The 25,262-nt window shown below is 40.5% G+C and overlaps 1 protein-coding gene across 2 annotated transcripts in view; it reads right to left on the reverse strand.

Annotated features, from left to right (window-relative positions):
- The window catches only part of ROBO3 (roundabout guidance receptor 3), a 355,409-nt gene extending 331,496 nt beyond the window's left edge, over positions 1–23,913 (reverse strand). For both annotated transcript variants that reach the window (XM_066606664.1, XM_066606663.1), the window contains exons 1-2: positions 23,723–23,913; positions 23,434–23,643 (exon numbers count right to left, since the gene is read on the reverse strand). In XM_066606664.1, the coding sequence (XP_066462761.1) occupies positions 23,434–23,596 (163 nt within the window). In that variant the 5' untranslated portion in view covers positions 23,597–23,643; positions 23,723–23,913. The remainder of the gene's footprint in view (positions 1–23,433; positions 23,644–23,722) is intronic.
- Between the last annotated feature and the right edge of the window lie 1,349 nt (positions 23,914–25,262).

Here is a 25,262-nt window from a genome sequence, read left to right on the forward strand (position 1 = left end):
ATGTACAAGAATATAACTACTATTATACTGCCCCCTATGTACAAGACTAACACTACTATAATACTGCCCCTATGTACAAGTATATAACTAATATAATCGTCCCCCTATGTACAAGAATATAACTTCTATAATACTGCTCCTATGTGCAAGAATATAACCACTATTATACTGCCCCCTATGTACAAGAATAAAACTACTATAATACTGCCCCCTATGTACAAGAATATAACTACTATAATACTGCCCCCTATGTACAATAATATACGTACTATAATACTGCCCCCTATGTACAATAATATAAGTACTATAATACTGCCCCTATGTACAAGTATATACCTACTATAATAATGCCCCTATGTACAAGAATATAACTACTATTATACTGCCCCTATGTACAAGAATATAACTACTATTATACTGCCCCCTATGTACAAGACTAACACTACTATAATACTGCCCCCTATGTACAAGAATATAACTACTATAATACTGTCCCCTTTGTACAAGAATATAATTACTATAATACTGCTCCCTATGTACAGGAATATAACTATTATAATACTGCCTCCTATGTACAAGAATATAACTACTATAATACTGTCCCCTTTGTACAAGAATATAACTACTATAATACTGCCTCCTATGTACAAGAATATAACTACTATAATACTGTCCCCCATGTACAAGAATATAACTACTATAATACTGCCCCTATGTGCAAGAATATAACTACTATAATACTGCCCCTGTGTACAAGAATATAACTACTATAATACTGCCCCCTATGTACAAGAATATAACTACTATAATACTGCCTCCTATGTACAAGAATATAACTACTATAATACTGCTCCCTATGTACAAGAATATAACTACTATAATACTGCCCTCTATGTACAGGAATATAACTACTATAATACTGCCTCCTATGCACAAGAATATAGCTACTATAATACTGCCCCTATGTGCAAGAATATAACTACTATAATACTGCCCCCTATGTACAAGAATATAACTACTATAATACTGCCCCCTATGTACAAGAATATAACTACTATAATACTGCCCCCTATGTACAAGAATATAACTACTATGATAATGCCCCCTATGTACAAGAATATAACTACTATAATACTACCCCTATGTACAAGAATATAACTACTATAATACTGCTGCTATGTAAAAGACTAATACTACTATAAAACTGCCCCTATGTACAAGAATATAATTACTATAGTACTGCCCCCCATGTACAAGCCTAATACTACTATAATACTGCCCCTATGTACAAGAATATAACTATTATAATAATACTGCCCCCTATGTACAAGAATATAACTACTATAATACTGTCCCCTATGTACAAGAATATAACTACTATAACACTGCCCCCTATGTACAAGAATATAACCACTATAATACTTCCCTCAATGGCCAGGAATATAACTATTATAATACTGCCTCCTATGCACAGAACTACTACTACTATAATACTGCCCCATATGTACAAGAATATAACTACTATAATACTGCCCCCCATGTACAAGACTAACACTACTAAAATACTGCCTCCTATGTACAAGAATATAACTACTATAATACTGCCCCCTATGTACAAGAATACAACTACTATAATACTGCCCCCTATGTACAAGAATACAACTACTATAATACTGCCCCCTATGTACAAGAATACAACTACTATAATACTGCCCCTACGTACAAGAATATTACTACTATAATACTGCCCCTATGTACAATAATATAAGTACTATAATACTGCCCCTATGTACAAGAATATACCTACTATAATACTGCCCCTATGTACAAGAATATAACTACTATAAAACTGCCCCCTATGTACAAGAATATAACCACTATAATACTTCCCTCAATGGCCAGGAATATAACTATTATAATACTGCCTCCTATGTACAGAACTACTACTACTATAATACTGCCCCATATGTACAAGAATATAAGTACTATAATACTGCCCCAATGTACAAGAATACAACTGCTATAATACTGCCCCATATGTACAAGAATATAAGTACTATAATACTGCCCCAATGTACAAGACTAACACTACTATAATACCGCCTCCTATGTACAAGAATATAACTACTATAATACTGCCCCCTATGTACAAGAATACAACTGCTATAATACTGTCCCCTATGTACAAGAATACAATTACTATAATTCTGCCCCTATGTACAAGAATACAACTACTATACTACTGCCCCCTATGTACAAGAATAAACTACTATAATACTGCCCCTACATACAAGAATATAACTACAATAATACTGCCCCCATGTACAATAATATACGTACTATAATACTGCCCCCTATGTACAATAATATAAGTACTATAATACTGCCCCTATGTACAAGTATATAACTACTATAATACTGCCCCTATGTACAAGAATATAACTACTATTATACTGCCCCTATGTACAAGAATATAACTACTATTATACTGCCCCCTATGTACAAGACTAACACTACTATAATACTGCCCCTATGTACAAGTATATAACTAATATAATCGGCCCCCTATGTACAAGAATATAACTTCTATAATACTGCTCCTATGTGCAAGAATATAACCACTATTATACTGCCCCCTATGTACAAGAATAAAACTACTATAATACTGCCCCCTATGTACAAGAATATAACTACTATAATACTGCCCCCTATGTACAATAATATACGTACTATAATACTGCCCCCTATGTACAATAATATAAGTACTATAATACTGCCCCTATGTACAAGTATATACCTACTATAATACTGCCCCTATGTACAAGAATATAACTACTATAATACTGCCCCTATGTACAAGAATATAACTACTATTATACTGCCCCCTATGTACAAGACTAACACTACTATAATACTGCCCCCTATGTACAAGTATATAACTAATATAATCGGCCCCCTATGTACAAGAATATAACTTCTATAATACTGCTCCTATGTGCAAGAATATAACCACTATTATACTGCCCCCTATGTACAATAATAAAACTACTATAATACTGCCCCCTATGTACAAGAATATAACTACTATAATACTGTCCCCTTTGTACAAGAATATAATTACTATAATACTGCTCCCTATGTACAGGAATATAACTACTATAATACTGTCCCCTATGTACAAGAATATAACTACTATAATACTGCCCCTATGTGCAAGAATATAACTACTATAATACTGCCCCTATGTACAAGAATATAACTACTATAATACTGCCCCCTATGTTCAAGAATATAACTACTATAATACTGCCTCCTATGTACAAGAATATAACTACTATAATACTGCTCCCTATGTACAAGAATATAACTACTATAATACTGTCCCCTTTGTACAAGAATACAACTACTATAATACTGCCCCCTATGTACAAGTATATAACTAATATAATCGGCCCCCTATGTACAGGAATATAACTTCTATAATACTGCTCCTAGGTGCACGAATATAACTACTATTATACTGCCCCCTATATACAAGAATATAACTACTATAATACTACCCCTATGTACAAGAATATAACTACTATAATACTGCTTCTATGTACAAGAATATAACTACTATAATACTGCCCCCTATGTGCAAGAATATAACTACTATTATACTGCCACCTATGCACAAGAATATAACTACTATAATACTGCCCCCTATGTACAAGAATATAACTACTATAATACTGCCCCCTATGTACAAGAATATAACTACTATGATAATGCCCCCTATGTACAAGAATATAACTACTATAATACTACCCCTATGTACAAGAATATAACTACTATAATACTGCTCCTATGTAAAAGACTAATACTACTATAAAACTGCCCCTATGTACAAGAATATAATTACTATAGTACTGCCCCCCATGTACAAGACTAATACTACTATAATACTGGCCCTATGTACAAGAATATAACTATTATAATAATACTGCCCCCTATGTACAAGAATATAACTACTATAATACTGTCCCCTATGTACAAGAATATAACTACTATAACACTGCCCCCTATGTACAAGAATATATCCACTATAATACTTCCCTCAATGGCCAGGAATATAACTATTATAATACTGCCTCCTATGCACAGAGCTACTACTACTATAATACTGCCCCATATGTACAAGAATATAACTACTATAATACTGCCCCCCATGTACAAGACTAACACTACTATAATACTGCCTCCTATGTACAAGAATATAACTACTATAATACTGCCCCCTATGTACAAGAATACAACTACTATAATACTGCCCCTACGTACAAGAATATTACTACTATAATACTGCCCCATATGTACAAGAATATAACTACTATAATACTGCCCCCCATGTACAAGACTAACACTACTATAATACTGCCTCCTATGTACAAGAATATAACTACTATAATACTGCCCCCTATGTACAAGAATACAACTACTATAATACTGCCCCTACGTACAAGAATATTACTACTATAATACTGCCCCTATGTACAATAATATAAGAACTATAATACTGCCCCTATGTACAAGAATATACCTACTATAATACTGCCCCTATGTACAAGAATATAACTACTATTATACTGCCCCTATGTACAAGAATATAACTACTAATATACTGCCCCCTATGTACAAGACTAACACTACTATAATACTGCCCCTATGTACAAGTATATAACTAATATAATCGGCCCCCTATGTACAAGAATATAACTACTACAATACTGCCCTCTATGTACAGGAATATAACTACTATAATATTGCCCCCTATGTACAAGAATATAACTACTATAATACTGCCTCCTATGTACAAGAATATAACTATTATAATACTGCCTCCTATGTACAAGAATATAACTACTATAATACTGCCCCCTATGTACAAGAATATAACTACTATAATACTGCATCCTATGTACAAGAATATAACCACTATAATACTGACACCTATGCACAAGACTAACACTACTATAATACTGCCCCCTATGTAGAAGAATATAACTACTATAATACTGCCCCCTATGTACAAGAATATAACTACTATAATACTACCCCTATGCACAAGAATATAACTACTATAATACTGCTCCTATGTAAAAGACTAATACTACTATAAAACTGCCCCTATGTACAAAAATATAACTACTATAGTACTGCCCCCTATGTACAAGACTAATACTACTATAATACTGCCCCCTATGTACAAGAATATAACTATTATAATAATACTGCCCCTATATACAAGAATATAACTGCTATAATACTGCCCCCTATGTACAAGAATATAACTACTATAATACTGTCCCCTATGTACAAGAATATAATTACTATAACACTGCCCCCTATGTACAAGAATATAACCACTATAATACTTCCCTCAATGGCCAGGAATATAACTATTATTATACTGCCTCCTATGTACAGAACGACTACTACTATAATACTGCCCCATATGTACAAGAATATAACTACTATAATACTGCCCCCATGTACAAGACTAACACTACTATAATACCGCCTCCTATGTACAAGAATATAACTACTATAATACTGCCCCCTATGTACAAGAATACAACTACTATAATACTGCCCCCTATGTACAAGAATACACCTACTATAATACTGTCCCCATGTACAAGAATACAACTACTATAATACTGCCCCCTATGTACAAGAATACAACTACTATAATGCTGCCCCTACGTACAAGAATATAACTACTATAATACTGCCCCCTATGTACAATAATATAAGTACTATAATACTGCCCCTATGTACAAGAATATACCTACTATAATACTGCCCCTATGTACAAGAATATAACTACTATTATACTGCCCCTATGTACAAGAATATAACTACTATTATACTGCCCCCTATGTAGAAGACTAACACTACTATAATACTGCCCCCAATGTACAAGTATATAACTAATATAATCGGCCCCCTATGTACAGGAATATAACTTCTATAATACTGCTCCTATGTGCACGAATATAACTACTATTATACTGCCCCCTATATACAAGAATATAACTACTATAATACTGCCCCCTATGTACAAGAATATAACTACTATAATACTACCCCTATGTACAAGAATATAACTACTATAATACTGCTCCTATGTACAAGAATATAACTACTATAATACTGCCCCCTATGTGCAAGAATATAACTACTATTATACTTCCACCTATGCACAAGAATATAACTACTATAATACTGCCCCCTATGTGCAAGAATATAACTACTATAATACTGCCCCTATGTACAAGAATATAACTACTATATACTGCCCCATGTGTACAAGAATATAACTACTATAATACTGTCCCCTTTGTACAAGAATATAATTACTATAATACTGCTCCCTATGTACAGGAATATAGCTATTATAATACTGCCTCCTATGTACAAGAATATAACTACTATAATACTGTCCCCTTTGTACAAGAATATAACTACTATAATACTGCCTCCTATGTACAAGAATATAACTATTATAATACTGCCTCCTATGTACAAGAATATAACTACTATAATATTGCATCCTATGTACAAGAATATAACCACTATAATACTGACACCTATGCACAAGACTAACACTACTATAATACTGCCCCTATGTACAAGAATATAACTACTATAATACTGACCCCTATGTACAAGAATATAACTACTATAATACTACCCCTATGTACAAGAATATAACTACTATAATACTGCTCCTATGTACAAGAATATAACTACTATAATACTGTCCCCTATATACAAGAATATAACTACTGTAATACTGCCCCCTATATACAAGAATATAACTACTATAATACTGCCCCCTATGTACAAGAATATAACTACTATAATACTGCTCCTATGTAAAAGACTAATACTACTATAAAACTGCCCCTATGTACAAGAATATAACTACTATAGTACTGCCCCCTATGTACAAGACTAATACTACTATAATACTGCCCCCTATGTACAATAATATAAGTACTATAATACTGCCCCTATGTACAAGAATATACCTACTATAATACTGCCCCTATGTACAAGAATATAACTACTATTATACTGCCCCTATGTACAAGAATATAACTACTATTATACTGCCCCCTATGTACAAGACTAACACTACTATAATACTGCCCCCAATGTACAAGTATATAACTAATATAATCGGCCCCCTATGTACAGGAATATAACTTCTATAATACTGCTCCTATGTGCACGAATATAACTACTATTATACTGCCCCCTATGTGCAAGAATATAACTACTATTATACTGCCACCTATGCACAAGAATATAACTACTATAATACTGCCCCCTATGTGCAAGAATATAACTACTATAATACTGTCCCCTTTGTACAAGAATATAATTACTATAATACTGCTCCCTATGTACAGGAATATAACTACTATAATACTGCCTCCTATGTACAAGAATATAACTACTATAATACTGCCTCCTATGTACAATAATATAACTACTATAATACTGTCCCCTTTGTACAAGAATATAACTACTATAATACTGCCTCCTATGTACAATAATATAACTACTATAATACTGCCCCCTATGTACAAGAATATAACTACTATAATACTGCCCCCTATGTACAAGACTATAACTACTATAATACTGCCCCCTATGTACAAGAATATAACTACTATAATACTGCCCCCATGTACAAGAATATAACTACTATAATACTGCCTCCTATGTACAAGAATATAACTACTATAATACTGCCTCCTATGTACAAGAATATAACTACTATAATACTGTCCCCTATGTACAAGAATATAACTACTATAATACTGCCCCTATGTGCAAGAATATAACTACTATAATACTGCCCCCTATGTACAAGAATATAACTTCTATAATACTGCCCCCTATGTACAGGAATATAACTACTATAATACTGCCTCCTATGTACAAGAATATAACTACTATAATACTGCCCCCTATGTACAAGAATATAACTCCTATAATACTGCTCCCTATGTACAAGAATATAACTACTATAATACTGCTCCCTATGTAGAAGAATATAACTACTATAATACTGCCCTCTTTGTACAAGAATATAACTACTATAATACGGCCCCCTATGTACAGGAATATAACTACTATAATACTGCCTCCTATGTACAGAATATAACTACTATAATACTGCCCCTATGTACAAGAATATAACTACTATAATACTGCCCCCTATGTACATGAATATAACTACTATAATACTGCCCCTATGTATAAGAATATAACTACTATAATACTGCCTCCTATGTGCAAGAATATAACTACTATAATACTGCCCCCTATGTGCAAGAATATAACTACTATAATACTGCCCCCTATGTACAGGAATATAACTATTATAATGCTGCCTTCTATGTACAAGAATATAACTACTATAATACTGCCCCTTATGTACAAGAATATAACTATTCTAATACTGCCCCCCTATGTACAAGTATATAATTACTATAATACTGCCCCCTATGTACAAGAATATAACTACTATAATACGGCCCCCTATGTACAGGAATATAACTACTATAATACTGCCTCCTATGTACAGAATATAACTACTATAATACTGCCCCTATGTACAAGAATATAACTACTATAATACTGCCCCCTATGTACATGAATATAACTACTATAATACTGCCCCTATGTACAAGAGTATAACTACTATAATACTGCCTCCTATGTACAAGAATATAACTACTATAATACTGCTCCTATGTACAAGAATATAACTACTATAATACTGCCCCCTATGTACAAGAATATAACTACTATAATACTGCCCTCTATGTACAAGAATATAACTACTATAATACTGCCCCTATGTACATGAATATAACTACTATAATACTGCCCCCTATGTACAAGAATATAACTACTATAACACTGCCCCCTATGTACAAGAATATAACTACTATAATACTGCCCCTATGTACAAGAATATAACTACTATAATACTGCCCCCTATGTACATGAATATAACTACTATAATACTGCCCCTATGTACAAGAGTATAACTACTATAATACTGCCTCCTATGTACAAGAATATAACTACTATAATACTGCTCCTATGTACAAGAATATAACTACTATAATACTGCCCCCTATGTACAAGAATATAACTACTATAATACTGCCCTCTATGTACAAGAATATAACTACTATAATACTGCTCCTATGTACAAGAATATAACTACTATAATACTGCCTCCTATGTACAAGAATATAACTACTATAATACTGCCTCCTATGTACAAGAATATAACTACTATAATACTGCCCCCTATGTACAGGAATATAACTACTATAATACTGCCACCTATGTACAGGAATATAACTATTATAATACTGCCCCCTATGTACAAGAATATAACTACTATAATACTGCCGCTATGTACAGATATATAATAACCGTTATATTAACTTTGGGTGCAGTATACACTTCTATACCAAACAGACAATATGTTAGATATACTATGAAGCGGTCATGAAAGACTTATCTATAATTCACTCTGGTGCTGTATAGTCACTGCTGACAGCCATCCTGGAGGAATGTATATTAAAGCTATAATCCTGTCAATCACTGTGCAGTATGAATTGACATTTGACCCCGCTCTGTACCTCCTAAGTAAGGATAATATATATTATAGATGCCCAGAGCCCGCGCCATCCTGCAGCTTTGTTAGGTCACCTTCACCCGCCTGAATTCTATTTCACTTCTTGGCTACTAAACGTCCTTACATGCAAATGAAAGAGGTTTATAGTTTACTCTCTGTGTCTAATTAGAGGAGATGAAACTTCTTGGCAGTCGGAGGGTTAAGTGGTGGCCGATAAAAAGAAAGTAACAAAAAGCGAATCGATATTTCCCGCAGTTAATCCTGCAAAGAAAAGGTTTCCAAAAAGGTCAGTGGAGCAGTGAAATCTGGTTCAAAGTGATAGAAAGTAATGGAAGCGCTTCCTCGCCACAGTCCACAAAGACCAGAGAACAAGTTTTATTGTTCGGCGCAGGAAAAGGGCATCCGCGTGGCGGCATCCACACCGCTATCAGGCTCTCATCAAATGCCAGGCTGCTGCTCAGTATTGATACAGAGAATTTTGGGTGTATCCGCGGGTCGGCGTTGGAGCATTTCTTATTACGCTAGTTGAAATAGATATTGATCCTGCTCTGTGCTCAGACTGACGGAAGACAAAAGACTTGGTAAGTAAGAAGCGGCTGGTTAACCGTGTGAAGTGGGAGAGTGTCGGGCGCAGCTCACATCCGATGGCGCTCTGGTATTCCATCCGCGTTCTGTACGACGTGCGGGTCGCCGCACACTGACATCTGCTACACTCGTCCGAAAATCGGGCAAGAATAGAACATGCGGCAATTTTTCCACTCAGACTAGTAGCCCGTGTAAAGAAAAGCCCATGTGCGTACACCCATTCAAATCGAACTGGAAATATGCCTGTGTGTGAGTAGCCTTAGGCCGGCTTCAGACGGGCGAGGAAATCGCACGAGATTAGTGCATTGTGAGATGCAGAAATATGAGCGCCATTTTTTGAATGGGGTCATTCGCATGAGCGATGTTTTCCCGCATGGCACTGTGATGCGATGCAGCAAACAAATCGGGGCATGTTCTATCTTGCAACACAACCCCATTGTTGTCAACAGGGCTGGTGGCAGCATCGCACCTCGCGCCAGGTGCACGCGATGTGAGGTCTCCTATTGAAAAGCATGTGGGAAACTCTAAATCTATGGGGCAGAACTCAGTTAAAGTTGGTGTATATACCCAGTGGGGGATGGGGTTTAGATTTCTCAAAGAAAAAAAAATAGTACCAAATGTTGCCACCGGGGGAATAAGTGGCGCTGTTAAAATCTAAGGTATAGGAGTATGTGTAAATGCGGAAATGGGAGCTACTAATGTGCCGCCAAAAAGGTTACACGTGAGCAGCGCATGCGCCGATCTGCAAACTTCCAGAGATCAAAGCGTGAGACATCAGAGCACTCTAGTAGATGACGTGAACCCCGCAGCGAGGTGGTCGGGGCTTATGCTAACAACTCCGGCCAGAAGAGACTGTTCGGGCCCACCTGCCGGACCGGATCGCACACAATTGCAAGCGGCATAGAAGATTTTAAAAGTCGTTTTTTGCAGGTCAAAAGTGATTCCCCTAGTGGCAACATTAGGTATTACAATTTTTTTTATTTTTTGGGGGGGGGGGGGTTGTGAAATCTGAACCCTGCAGAGTATACACACCAACTTTTCCTGGGTTCTGCCCCCTACTTCTTCACTAGAGACCTGTAGTTTAAGGTTGATCGCCCGGCACCGCGCCTGAATCTGTCCGGCCTCAGACTGCTGACAAGTCTTGTAGGAGAAGAAAAAAGTTCCATTAAATGTAAATTCTTGAGCTTCTACATCAGAAATGTTGTCGATATAAACTCAATATTCACAGAACACAAACTTCTCTGCGTCAGAGGAGGACATTGATCGGGTCGCCGGCACAATGAACATTTCTCAGCACCGGCAGAACATATTGATCTTTAGTAACATAATTACTGAGTAACTTTACATCTCACTAAACTAATCAACGATCTGCAGCCGCTGAGAACTCAGACAGAGGATTAATGAAACCATCCAGAGAGTGCGGACCCCCCAATCTGAGACCGCAAGGAGTTAAAGAGCGCGGGCGGAAATATAATAAGGCGGTACAGTAGCGGGATAGTGATGGCAGGAGACAATCATTGTAGGGGATTAGGTTACAACTGGTGTGTCTACACAGTATAGCAGAGTGGAGTTTGTATGTTGGCACAACTAACAAGGATGATCTGGCAATGTTTAGCTTGCAGAAGAGAAGGCTGAGAGGAGACTTAACCCTTTGCAATCCAATTTTGGATTCAGGGTTTCCTAGGAGGCTTTCTCTTTCTGCAATTATAAAATGGTGCCATCTGCTGGCTAGATCCAGTACTGCAGTATGGGACATGCCGGAGAGGCCCTCCGACAACAGAGTGGCCAGTAATATACAGTAAGAATACCCTGCCGGATGTCTTCCGACATCGGAGCTGTACAGCCTTCAATCAGAATGTCTTCAGACGTCAGACAGTGGATTGGAAAGGGTTAATAGCGGTCTACAAATATCTGAAGGGCTGTTTAATGTTTAAATCCATTTCTCCACTACAAAACGGAACAGAGAGATGGAAAGCAGGTGTGAACGGACCCTAATGATATCAGCATCTGCTACGTGTGATGTTACATAGGACTTTAGGTTACCCTACTACATACACAATGCAGTTCCATAGACTTCTATTATATATTGGGGCGACTAGATTGATTTTTAACATACACTGAAAAAAACATCACCTACAGAGGGCGCTATATGTAAATGTCACTGACAGAGGGCGCTATATGTAAACGTCACCGACAGAGGGCGCTATATGTAAATGTCACTGACAGGGCGCTATATGTAAACATCACCTACAGAGGGCGCTATATGTAAATGTCACCGACAGAGGGCGCTATATGTAAACGTCACCTACAGAGGGCGCTATATGTAAATGTCACTGACAGGGCGCTATATGTAAACGTCACCGACAGAGGGCGCTATATGTAAACGTCACCGACAGAGGGCGCTATATGTAAACATCACCTACAGAGGGCGCTATATGTAAATATCACTGACAGAGGGCGCTATATGTAAACGTCACTGACAGAGGGCGCTATATGTAAACATCACCTACAGAGGGTGCTATATGTAAACGTCACCGACAGAGGGCGCTATATGTAAATGTCACTGACAGAGGGCTCTATATGTAAATGTCACTGACAGAGGGCGCTATATGTAAACGTCACCGACAGAGGGCGCTATATGTAAACATCACCTACAGAGGGCGCTATATGTAAATATCACTGACAGAGGGCGCTATATGTAAACGTCACCGACAGAGGGCGCTATATGTAAATGTCACTGACAGAGGGAGCTATATGTAAACGTCACTGACAGAGGGTGCTATATGTAAATGTCACCGACAGAGGGCGCTCTATGTAAACGTCACCGACAGAGGGCGCTACATGTAAACGTCACCGACAGAGGGCGCTATATGTAAACATCACCTACAGAGGGCGCTATATGTAAACGTCACCGACAGAGGGCGCTATATGTAAACGTCACCGACAGAGGGCGCTATATGTAAACGTCACCGACAGAGGGCACTATATGTAAATGTCACCGACAGAGGGCACTATATGTAAATGTCACCGACAGAGGGCGCTATATGTAAACGTCACCGACAGAGGGCGCTGTATGTAAACGTCACTGACAGAGGGGCTATATGTAAACGTCACCGACAGAGGGCGCTATATGTAAACGTCACCGACAGAGGGCACTATATGTAAACGTCACCGACAGAGAGCGCTATATGTAAACGTCACCGACAGAGAGCGCTATATGTAAACGTCACCGACAGAGGGAGCTATATGTAAACGTCACCGACAGAGAGCGCTATATGTAAACGTCACCGACAGAGGGCGCTATATGTAAACGTCACTGACAGAGGGCGCTATGTGTAAACGTCACCGACAGAGGGCTCTATATGTAAATGTCACTGACAGAGGGCGCTATAGGACTAAACTTTTAAACAAAGAGACAGTTGAATTAAGTGAGTACAGTATATTTTGTAACGCACCCATTGACTTAAAAGACTCAGACCCAGATGGGACATGTCCCTTTTTTATTTTTGCTTGGACTATCTACCCAAGCGATAAACACTCCTGTGAATATAACTTTTGTAAGCAATATGTTCTGATTCCATGCGAGTTCAGTTCAATTTCTTATGTGGAAAAAAACGCCTGTGTGAGTAAGGCCTTATAGTCTTGCATGTAAATCCCCCCTAATCCCCCAATACGGAGTTTGTATGTTTTTAATGCAGTTTCTTTACTTCTCCCAAACTCTAGAAACATACAGCAGTGTTCAAAAACATAGAGCCCCAACATCATTAGGGTGGCTTCAGACGAGCGGGTATTTTGTGCGTGCATACACACGCATAAAAACACGCGTCTATTAGCCCCAATGCCTTCCCTATGGTCTGTGCACATGTCTGTGCTTTACAGGCGTGTGCCTGCAAAGACAGGACATGCGTGCACCATAGGGAATGCACGCATTGTTTTCAATGGAGCCGTGGCTGCTGCCGTCGGGTCCATTGTAAACAATGGTCTGCCGGCCCCCTGAATTGTTTTTCAGGGAAGGGATTTACATATAAGCCCTTCTCTGAAAAAGAAAAATTTTAGTGTAAAAAAAAATAAAATAAAAAAATGTTTCCTTCATCGCCGCTAGTAAAAAGAATTCCCGGCTGCTACATCTGCCACATCTGTGACAGATACAGCAGAGGAATTCTTCAATTTTCTACCGCAGCTGTCACAGGTGCTCAGCCAATCACAGGCAGCTCTCGCCCGTCATTTATTCTGCGAGAGCTGCCTGTGATTGGCTGAGCACCTCAGCCAATCACAATCGGCTCTTTCAGCAGCTGGGGATTTTACATCCCCGCCTGCTGATAGATCAGCACCACAGAGCAGGTGACAGCAGGAGAAGACACGTCTGAGCCCCAGCAGCTGAAGCAAGGTGAGTATCTATTTTTTTGTTTTTTACAGCAATTTTACAGGATTTTAAGGGAAGGGCTTATACTTAAAGCCCTTCCCTGAAAGCAATTGACAGCAGCAGAATCCTCTACCGCAGCTGACATGTGTGACAGCTGCGGTAGAGAATTGAAGAATTCCTCTGCTGCAGCTGTCACAGATGTGGCAGATTTAGCTGCAGGGAATTCTTTTTACTAGCGGGGATGAAGGAAACATCTACCGCATGCGGGAGATGGGTTCTTCATCCCCGCGGGGGAGAATGCAGCGGCAGAGGGTAAGTTTTTTTTATTAATTTCTTTCTACACTAAAATTTTAGTTTTTCAGGAAGAGCTTATATGTAAAGCCCTTCCCTGAAAAAGAATACAGGGGGCCGGCAGAGCATTGTTTTCAATGGAGCCACCGGCAGCAGCCGCGGCTTCACTGAAAACAATGCATGGACCTGCATTCACGCGTGTTTTTGCACATACATGGGTGCGCACTTATGTACGCACCTATGTAGGCACAAAAACACGCTTGTGTGAAGCCACCCTTAACCTGTTTTTGGTAGAAGTGGTATTTCTACATAGCAAGTAATTCACTTGTAAGTGTAGTAGAATAATAGAAAAAAAGCAGATCCAACAATTAGGACGTCCATGCTCTCATCCTGAGTCATTGAATCATTAATTAAAAGGGGAATCTTCAAAATAATAGCAGCAAGGAGGTAAGTTGGTGAAGTCATTAATTCTGTGGAGCTAATTTGGGCCGTTATTTAAGATAGGAAGGTGGCAAATGTTGGTTATAGTGCATTTCCTTCTGGTAAAAATGAGTCGTTCCAGACAAGTTCTGATGAAGGACGTACTTGGATTATAAAGTTGATTGGAAAGGGAAAACATATAGAGAAGTGCGTGAAATTATAGGCTGCTCAACTAAAGTAATCTCAAATACCTTGCAATGGATCAAAGAATAGCCAAAATGGCAAAGACTCAGTCACTGATTACCTCCAGGAAGATCAAAGAAGACCTGAACTTACCAGCGAGTACAATCAGAAGACGGTAAAGTAAAGCCAAGTTACCAAGAACTCCCAGAAAAGTCCCTTGACATTGACTAACACAAAGAGAAATGGCGCAACATTTTGTGGACTGATGAAATCAAAATTGTTCTTTTTGAGTCTAGTGGCCGCAGACAGTATGACGGACGACCCCCGAGCACTGAAGCCACAGTATACTGTGAAGACAGTAAAGCAAGGTGGTGCAAAAATCATGATATGGGGATGTTTCTCATACCACGGCGTTGGGCCTATTTATCACATATGAGGGGTCGTGGGTCAGTTTTAATATATCAAAATACTTGAGGAGATCATGTTGCCCCATGCCAAGGAAGAAATGCCCTTAAAATGGCAATGACCCAACACACACCAATAAGCAAACAACATCTCGGTTACAGACAAACAGGATTGAGGTCATGGAGTAGCCGACCCAATCCCCGGACCTCAATCCTATAGAGAACTTGTGGGGGGACATAAAAAATGTAGTTTATGGGGCAAAACCAAAACATGCAGAACTGTGGAATGTAGTCCAATCTTCCTGGACTGGAGTACCTGCTCAGAGGGGCCAGAAGTTAGTAGACTCAACACAGACGTCAAGCAGCTCTCAGAAACAATGGTTGTGCCCCTAAACATTAGTTCAGTCATTCAAAGTAAAGTGAAACCTTAAACATTTTAACAGTTTATGCATTTTTGAGTTTTTATAGAAATATGCAGCACTGATATTTGATTGAACTGCCCAAAATTCCTTTTTGTAAAGGATTAAAGGAGATGTCCCGCGCCGAAACGGGTTTTTTTTTTTTTAAACCCCCCACCCGTTCGGCGCGAGACAACCCCGATGCAGGGGTTAAAAAAACCACCCGCACAGCGCTTACCTGAATCCCGGCGGTCCGGCGTCTTCATACTCACCTGCTGAAGATGGCCGCCGGGATCCTCTGTCTTCATGGACCGCAGGGCTTCTGTGCGGTCCATTGCCGATTCCAGCCTCCTGATTGGCTGGAATCGGCACGTGACGGGGCGGAGCTACACGGAGCTACACGGAGCCCCATTCTGAAAATAAGAAGACCCGGACTGCGCAAGCGCGGCTAATTTGGCCATCGGAGGGCGAAAATTAGTCGGCACCATGGAGACGAGGACGCTAGCAACGGAGCAGGTGAGTATAAAACTTTTTATAACTTCTGTATGGCTCATAATTAATGCACAATGTACATTACAAAGTGCATTAATATGGCCATACAGAAGTGTATAGACCCACTTGCTGCCTCGGGACAACCCCTTTAACACAAACTGGATACATTCTGTTACTTTGATTTGGGATTGAATGTGTAGCATTTCTGGTGCATTTATGGAAATACAAGTTCTGATTCTGAGCTTTATTTGCTTTTCCTCGCTCACTGCTATATTTTGTATACTGCTGTAATTATTGCTTCTGTTGTGCGTCTGAGATGAGGTGAGACTGTTGCTAATTTAGCAGTAACAGGTAGCATTAACCCTTTCCAATCCACTGTCTGACTTCTTCCAACATTCTGATTGAAGCCTGTACAGCTCCGATGTCGGAAGATGTGTATTACTGGCCGCTCTGTTGTTGGGGGGCCTCTCTGGCATGTCACATACCGCAGTACTGGCTCTAGCCAGCAGATGGCGCCATTGTATAATGGCAGAAAGAGAAAGCCCCCTAGGAAACCCTGAATCCAAAATTGGATTGCAAAGGGTTAAATAGGACACTGGTAAAACTCTGAAATGACTGCAGTTGATTGGCTGTCTAGTAGCGCCTCCCTACAGTACAATGCAGTACTACATGTCCTGTACGGCTCTTCAGCTGCTGCACTCTCCTAGAAAGTGATTTACATCTTCCAACAGCTCGTTCTAATTGAACACCTGCCTTATTTATATTAGGCCACCTTCACATCTGCGTTGGAACGTCCGGTTGGCGGACACAAAATGCCAGTAGAAATAGCGCTGCACTTTTTCTTCTGTTAAAATTCTGGGCAGCTAAGCGGAAACTGAATGGACCCCTTTGTAGTCAATAGAGTCCGTACGGCGCTGTTCAGTGCTGTCATAAGACGGACCCGTTTGGCCAGGGGATTCCTCTTTTTCTGCTCCCCGAATGGGGCAGGAAACCTGAATCCCCGCCGCAGATGTGAAACCAGCCTTAATTATCAACTTCTCTTTCTTTCATCTTCATTTTCTATTACTTTTGGGTGACATTTTGGAACTTTGGAATAGTTCTTATAGGCCTGCAGGCATATTATATGAAGGTCCAAGGTCTGTATATGGCAGGAAACGGTAAGGGTTAGGCCTAAATATAATAGTGCCCCTCTAAGCAGGGGTGTTCCTACTGATTTTCCTGCCTGTTTTGGAGTGGGGTTACAGCGGTATATAAGCTTTGGGCTTGAGAGTGACCTCTTTCTTCGCCGCCCATAGTCAAGCTATCATACCCGCACCCTGCCAGCTGCCTTTGTGGCGTTTCAGTAAAGTTTAAAAGGTTAGCAATTTAAAGTTATCTAAGATGATACAAGTATATGACAACATATATTAAAAAATGTAGTTATATGCCTTTTCCAATACTATATGCTGTGACTGACCCCATGCGTCATCCTGACCGTGTCATTCACTGGAAGGTTCAATACTTGTTAATGTAGCTTTGGTTTTATATATTTGGGACTTAATGAAGAAGCTGAAGCCTGTGCGCAGTCCTGGTCTCGGCATACAATATGTTAAACATTGGAACCAATTGATATACTAGTACCTTGAGGGTCGGCTGTATATTCCAATTATGACGAAAAGGTATGCAATACCGAGCTTGGCCAGTAAGGGGCAGTAGTAAGCCATATAAAACCATTGTCAGCCATCCATCTTTACACATTGCTAGTTAAGCAGCTGCGCAGTCAGATGAAGGTTTTATTGAGTTTAATGTTCCTCTTTATTAAGCAGCGGGGACTCGTCTGACCACACTGTGTATTTATCATGTCACAGCGCTCAAATCAATGGCAGGAGCCTTCTTAGTCCGCCTTTAGAAGGACCTGGCCTTGCAAATGCTAAATCCCAATTTACTATTCCCCACAGAAAAAAAAAGTACCGCTATCATCCAGTAACTTCGGACGTAACGCCATTACCTGCAATCACAAACTGTCAAGAATCATTTGGGCAGACTTTTTTTTTCTGTGGGACGGATATCCATTTACATCCAAATTTGGGAACATCAGACTAGACACACGGGGGGGACGATCGGTGGCTGTGCGCCAGAAAGCTGCATTTAATGTCGCACGCCTGTTTTGTGCAAAAATTGCAACCGTTTTTTTCTTTTTTGCACCATACTCGCCACTTTACTGCAATTTACCAGGACCGGGAGGGAATTCTAGTGCAGCCCATCCTCAGCTCAGAGCTGGCATAGATTTCATTACTGTGCAGGATGGTCAGAGATGTGTCCAATTTATGCTTTTTACTAAATTCAGAACATAATCCCCTCTGCATGTATTGTATGGAAATGAAGACATGGCCTCACAGATGATGGCAGCGCTCGCAGTCATTGCAGAAGCCGCTGGAAGAAAATTAATTTCAAGCTCAGACCATACAAGACGCATTACCGGTCCTCGCTGAGGAGGATTGAGGTGGGCGCCGTGTCATTCTGCACGCTACATGATAAGCAAAACTTAATTTCCATGCCAGAGACAGAACTAAGGAATGCCCGCAGCGCCCCGAGTCCTATGAAGGTGGGTGGAACAGACTGGAAGATGTATGACATTCAATTATGAGCAGGACCCTTCCATCTCTTTACAAGGGTGCTATCAGGGACCTTTCACACGGGACGGAATTAGACCTCACGGACATTTCTGCACCACAATATGGGACTTGAGTTCCGCACTTGTTAAAATCTGCGCAGCTTTACTTCAAACCCCGAAGATTAAATACTGCAGCAGAATTAAGGACGTCTTGCGGTATTGTTGCCTTACACAAATACTAGCATTTTCCCAAAAATTGCCGAGCGGTACCTGTGACTGTAGGTGCCGCTAAGCAATTAGCGCTGTTGCAACTTATTAATAGCTCTGATTGCCAGGCGGCATTTGCGCTAACAGATGCTACCAGGTAATTGTCGAGAAAACGCGAGTGCTATCAGGTAGTACTAACGCTAGTGTACTGCTTATACTAAGCAGGTGCAAGCCTAAACTACTTTACCTCCACGAGAAATCCGATAGAAGATGGTCAGCGCTGCTGCCAGTTCACAAGGAGATCCTCGCTGAGGAGGTCTTAAAACAAACTTTATCGGATCGGCTCCTTCTTTAGTCCAACTCAGAAACTACTTGCCATTAAAGTTCCTTTAAAACCTACCTAGCCGGGATCTCCGCTTCGTCTTGTGAACTGACAGCAGTTCTGTTCATCTCCTATTAGTTTCTCTCACGGCGGTCCGGGTAGTTTTACGCGGGACAGCTATTGGCTGAAAAGTCAATAGTTGAGCAATAGTTGTTCTGTAAAAACACGGGATCTGACATGACGCTGAGAGAGAAGACGCTAAGTAGTTGCGAGTTGCTTTGTTTCAACTCACTAAAACAAATTAACTAGCGAGCGACTTCTGTAAACAGGCAGTCATTCATTTACAGACTACTACCTGTTCACAGTGAATGGAGGCGGGCGGCCGGCAAGCTCCACCTATATTCTCTGAATGACTATCACTCCTGTATGAAAGCACAGGATTGATAGTTGGTCGGATCCCTGTCGGCCACTTACACACATGACAGTTGCCCCGTGTAAAGTAACCCTTATAGACCTGCCTGCCAGCGCGCCGTCCAGGAAGGGGCTGTAGCTGTATTTGCCCTTCAGTGTGTTAGAGGCTTCCCTCCCAGCACTACTCAGTACTATTGGGATTGTACATTTCTGCGCTATGGAGAGCGCTAACTAATCTACCTGATAGCAACTGGAAAAGGAGATGCAAAAGTATCCTATAAGGTGTTATTAGCCTGTAGAGGGCGCTGCTGATTAGATCAGACTATTGGTGTTGCTGGGGGTTCTCAGTGCTCCAGAAATACGGTATGATACAAAGGGGAGTCCTATAATTATCAAAAAGTGTTGAATACTATAATCAGCCTCTCCCTGGTCTGAAATGGCTGATAACAGGAAGCAATAGATTGTATTCACCTGTCCTAAAATCAGCCATTCTCAGCCTGAAATGGCTGATAACAGAGGAAAAAAGACTGCATCAAAATGTGCAGGGCATGGAGACAGCATAGTGTCCCTTTAATTAATCTAGTCCAACCTGGACCTTTAAGGCTGCATTCACACTTGCCGCTTTTGGTGAGTTTTTAGTGCATTGCTGAACGACAGCAAACGAAAAAATTGCATTAAAAAACTACATGCCTTTTTTGATGCGGTTCACAAACGCAGTATAAACGCCAAGTGTGAATGCAGCTATAGTGGCCACTAGTGGGGGCTACTGAGGCACACAGAGCTTTCATGTCCATAGTAATGGTTTGGAGGAGGTTTCGGTAAGAGGGAGAATCGCCTGCAGTAATTCTGCAAACCCTTGGGCATGCCTCATATGTTGTAGAACAAGTCCCATCTATTATTTGGGCCGTGTTGATCTAGAAGAAAAGTCAAATCCTGGAAAAGCCAAGCAGATGCAGAGAATCCAAATATGACAGACTGAAGAGATTCAGAGATCCGTTACCCAAACCAGAGCAGCCGCGTGCGTTGTGGCCGAGCCGTACAAGGTGCTGGATGGAGCAGATGGGAAGGTGTTACTCCTCCCCCGGACACTCCCATAACACGCTTACACACACGGCTCAGGACAACACACGTGATAAGACGGCAATCACAGTTGATATATAATATGATACAACTTCTATAACAGCAATCAGAGAGCCAACAGACTCGGTTCTGCTATACTGTGGCGGCTCTCACTATGTATCCTGGAATTAGGAAGCTTTACGGACCGCAGCGATTACCTTAATAAAATTGCTGTATCACTACCGGGGATGGGGTGATGTGATGTAGCAGTAGTTGGTGAATGGTAGATCCTGATGCCACAAGAGTGAACAAGCCGGTGTAGTAGAGACTTATTTTATCAGATGTAGCAGAGCTGAGATTGTTAGATGCAGAAGAACACATTTGTACAAATCATACTGATAACACATTGTAGTATCTGTGGATTGCAGGTGACATCTACTACATTATCTGTACTCAGAGTTATCACTGTGTGGTATCTGCTGTGTTACATAGGACTGCAGGTGACATCTACTACATTATCTGTACTCAGAGTTATCACTGTGTGGTATCTGCTGTGTTACATAGGACTGCAGGTGACATCTACTACATTATCTATACTCAGAGTTATCACTGTGTGTTATCTGTGCTGTTACACAGGGCTGCAGATGACATCTACGACATTGTCTGTACTCATAGTTATCACTGTGTGGTATCTATGGTGTTACATAGCACTGCAGGTAACATCTACGACATTATCTGTACTCAGAGTTATTGTGTGCTATCTGTGCTGTTACATAGGGCTGCAGGTAACATCTACGACATTATCTGTACTCAGAGTTATTGTGTGCTATCTGTGCTGTTACATAGGGCTGCAGGTAACATCTACGACATTATCTGTACTCAGAGTTATTATTGTGTGTTATCTGTGCTGTTACATAGGACTGCAGATGACATCTACGACATTGTCTGTACTCATAGTTATCACTGTGTGGTATCTGTGGTGTTACATAGGACTGCAGGTAACATCTACTACATTATCTATACTCAGAGTTATCACTATGTGTTACCTGTCGTGTTACATAGGACTGCAGGTGACATCTACTACATTATCTGTACTCAGAGAGTTATCATTGTGTGATATCTGTGGTGTTACATAGGACTGCAGATGACATCTACGACATTGTCTGTACTCAGAGTTATCATTGTGTGTTATCTGTGCTGTTACATAGGACTGCAGGTAACATCTTTAGCATTATCTGTACTCACTAGAGCTTATTTACTAATCCTGTCTAATGGTTAGACAGTGCAAGCTTAGACTAGACAGTCTTAGTCTTAAAATGCGCCAGTTTCATCACAGTGACTCTGCTGAATGATAAATCTGTCAAATTGGAAGACTGTCTAATCTAGCTTTATTCCACCCTTTAGTTGGCTTAGTTTACAACAAAAATTGCGCCATGTCGGCGCAATTTTTGGTGCATGGTCACACATTTAGACCACACCTCCTTTTCTGTGAACGAACTCCCATCTGTCAGACGCACAAAAAAAACAAAGTGTCTAAAAGTGTCTAAAATGTTGCGCAAAGCAAGTTTGACTGTTTTCTGACACAATTTGTAACAAATAGTAAATAAACCCAATTATGTTTCTGCGATACAGGATCAAAAAACATAAAATGACAAACTCATCTCTGCTACATCTGTACTCATACAGCACCACACAAAACGCAGAGCCCTTATCAGCTAGATCATGCATCGCTTTATAGTTGCATTCATCGGTCAGCAATTCCTGAAGGTACGACCGTCAGCACTGCGCACATTTTAGGTCACATGACCACAGAGCGGCGCAGAAAGTTATTATAATCCTGATGTTAAAAGTTGGCAAAATTCTGTATCATTGTTTTCTGCTTCCCGGCGAGTGGAATAAACGCACAGTTCCTTAGAAGAACATCCTTATTCTTATGTGGGCTCCCCCAAGACTTACCCCCTAAAACGCAACGTAGCAAGCATCTTACCGTTGAAGCTGGCCAGGTCGCTGAAATCGAAGAAACTTCCATTGAAGCCGGGAAAGGTGGAGTTAAAGTGGTAGAACAAGTCCGTCGAATTGGAATTCTCTCCTGGAATAGAGTCCGCAAAGAGATTCATCTGCAGCAGGGTTTTTAGGAGGTAGCGCAGCATGCTGCCTGCAGGCTCCGGGGGTCACACGCACCCCTCTTTCTTCCAATCTGTAGGGGGAAGACAAAAGCAGCTTTTTACTAGAGGTTTATGGATGCAGAATTTCCTCTTTTTATGCAAGAAGCGTACCCCACGTTCTGGTAGGCAAGGGATCCCCCAGAGTTAAAGGAAGGGGCTCCTCCTAAATCTTCTCTGCAGAGCTGATCAACGCCAGAAGGGCCCCCCCAGTTAATAAGCTCTATCAGACAAGATGCGCCCCCCCTTTTTGCGGCTCGATAGCAGCATGTCCAGGCATCCGCCAGGAATCCTGCGGAATAACTTTGGATGTCTGTGTGAGCTCTGAGCTTCCAGTCTCCTGATCTGTTCTCTCCTCCCTCTGCACTGACTCCAGTGATGCTGCGGAGGGAGGGTCCCCTGGGGGGCTGCTAGGGAAGGCAGAAACCAGGTGCTGGGACCAATAAATGTTTAATTATTGGATTAATAACGATCCCTGGAGGGGAGGCACACAGCCACTCTTCTGGCCATGCAGTGCTACAGACAGCTCAGTGCTGCATCCCTCCAGCAGAGACAATGATGAGCGGAGGCTGCAGAAGGAGGAAAAGTTCCTGCAATGATCCCCGCTCCGCACTATTTGCATGCACAGGATACAGTCAATCCTCATGGAAATCCCTGGATAAGTGCAGGCTGCTCCTTTCATGCGGATCCCTCTCCTCTGCTATACCACTGCAGCTCCTACCGCCGCTGACACATATACACAAAGTTCCCTCTTCCCTTTTATGACATAATGGGAATATCAAGCTCCGGCACTGAATATTCATAGCCCGACATCCCATCTTTTAGACAGCGCTCCCCTATATTTGCTTGGAATACAAAATCAGTTTATCTAGCGCGATTGTAATTTTAATAGTTCAGATAATTAAATCTGAAGTTAAACATATGCAAAGAATGGAAGGAACCCAATTGTAAAGCTGCCCACAGAGGTCAGATGAAGGCCTCACGCACAAGACTATTATGGATGATTGTTGTATGGTGCTAACGGGGTTTAACAAGTAACCATGGGGCCCCAGAGCAAAACTTGGAATGGGGCCCAAGTCCACTATGACCAGCTTCAGAAGAAAGTTTGGAATATGGAAAGATTATTTTGTTCTTCCTGATGCACTAGAATAATGCACATAGTGACATCACAGTAGAGGGATAATGCACACAGTGATGTCAGAGCGGAGAGAGAATGCACACAATGATGTCACAGTAGAGGGATAATGCACAAAATGATGTCATATGAGATGGATAACAGTAATGTCACAGTGGAGAGAAAATGCATACAGTGATGTTACAGTAGAGGGATAATGCACACAATGATGTCACAGCAGAGGGATGATGCACACAGTGATGTCACAGTAGAGGGGTAATGCATATAGTGATGTCGCAGTGGAGAGGAAATGCATACAGCGATGTCACAGTAGAGGGATAATGCACACAGTGATGTCACAGTAGAGGGATAATGCACACAGTGATGTCACAGTAGAGGGATAATGCACACAGTGATGTCACAGTGGGGAAAACAAAAGCACACAGCGATGTCACAGTAAAGGGATAATGCATAAGTGATGTCACAGCAAAGGTTTAATGCTCACAGTGATGTCACAGAAGAGGGATACTGCACACGGTG

The sequence above is a fragment of the Eleutherodactylus coqui genome, chromosome 6 (assembly GCF_035609145.1).
Source record: "Eleutherodactylus coqui strain aEleCoq1 chromosome 6, aEleCoq1.hap1, whole genome shotgun sequence".
Taxonomy (NCBI): domain Eukaryota; kingdom Metazoa; phylum Chordata; class Amphibia; order Anura; family Eleutherodactylidae; genus Eleutherodactylus; species Eleutherodactylus coqui.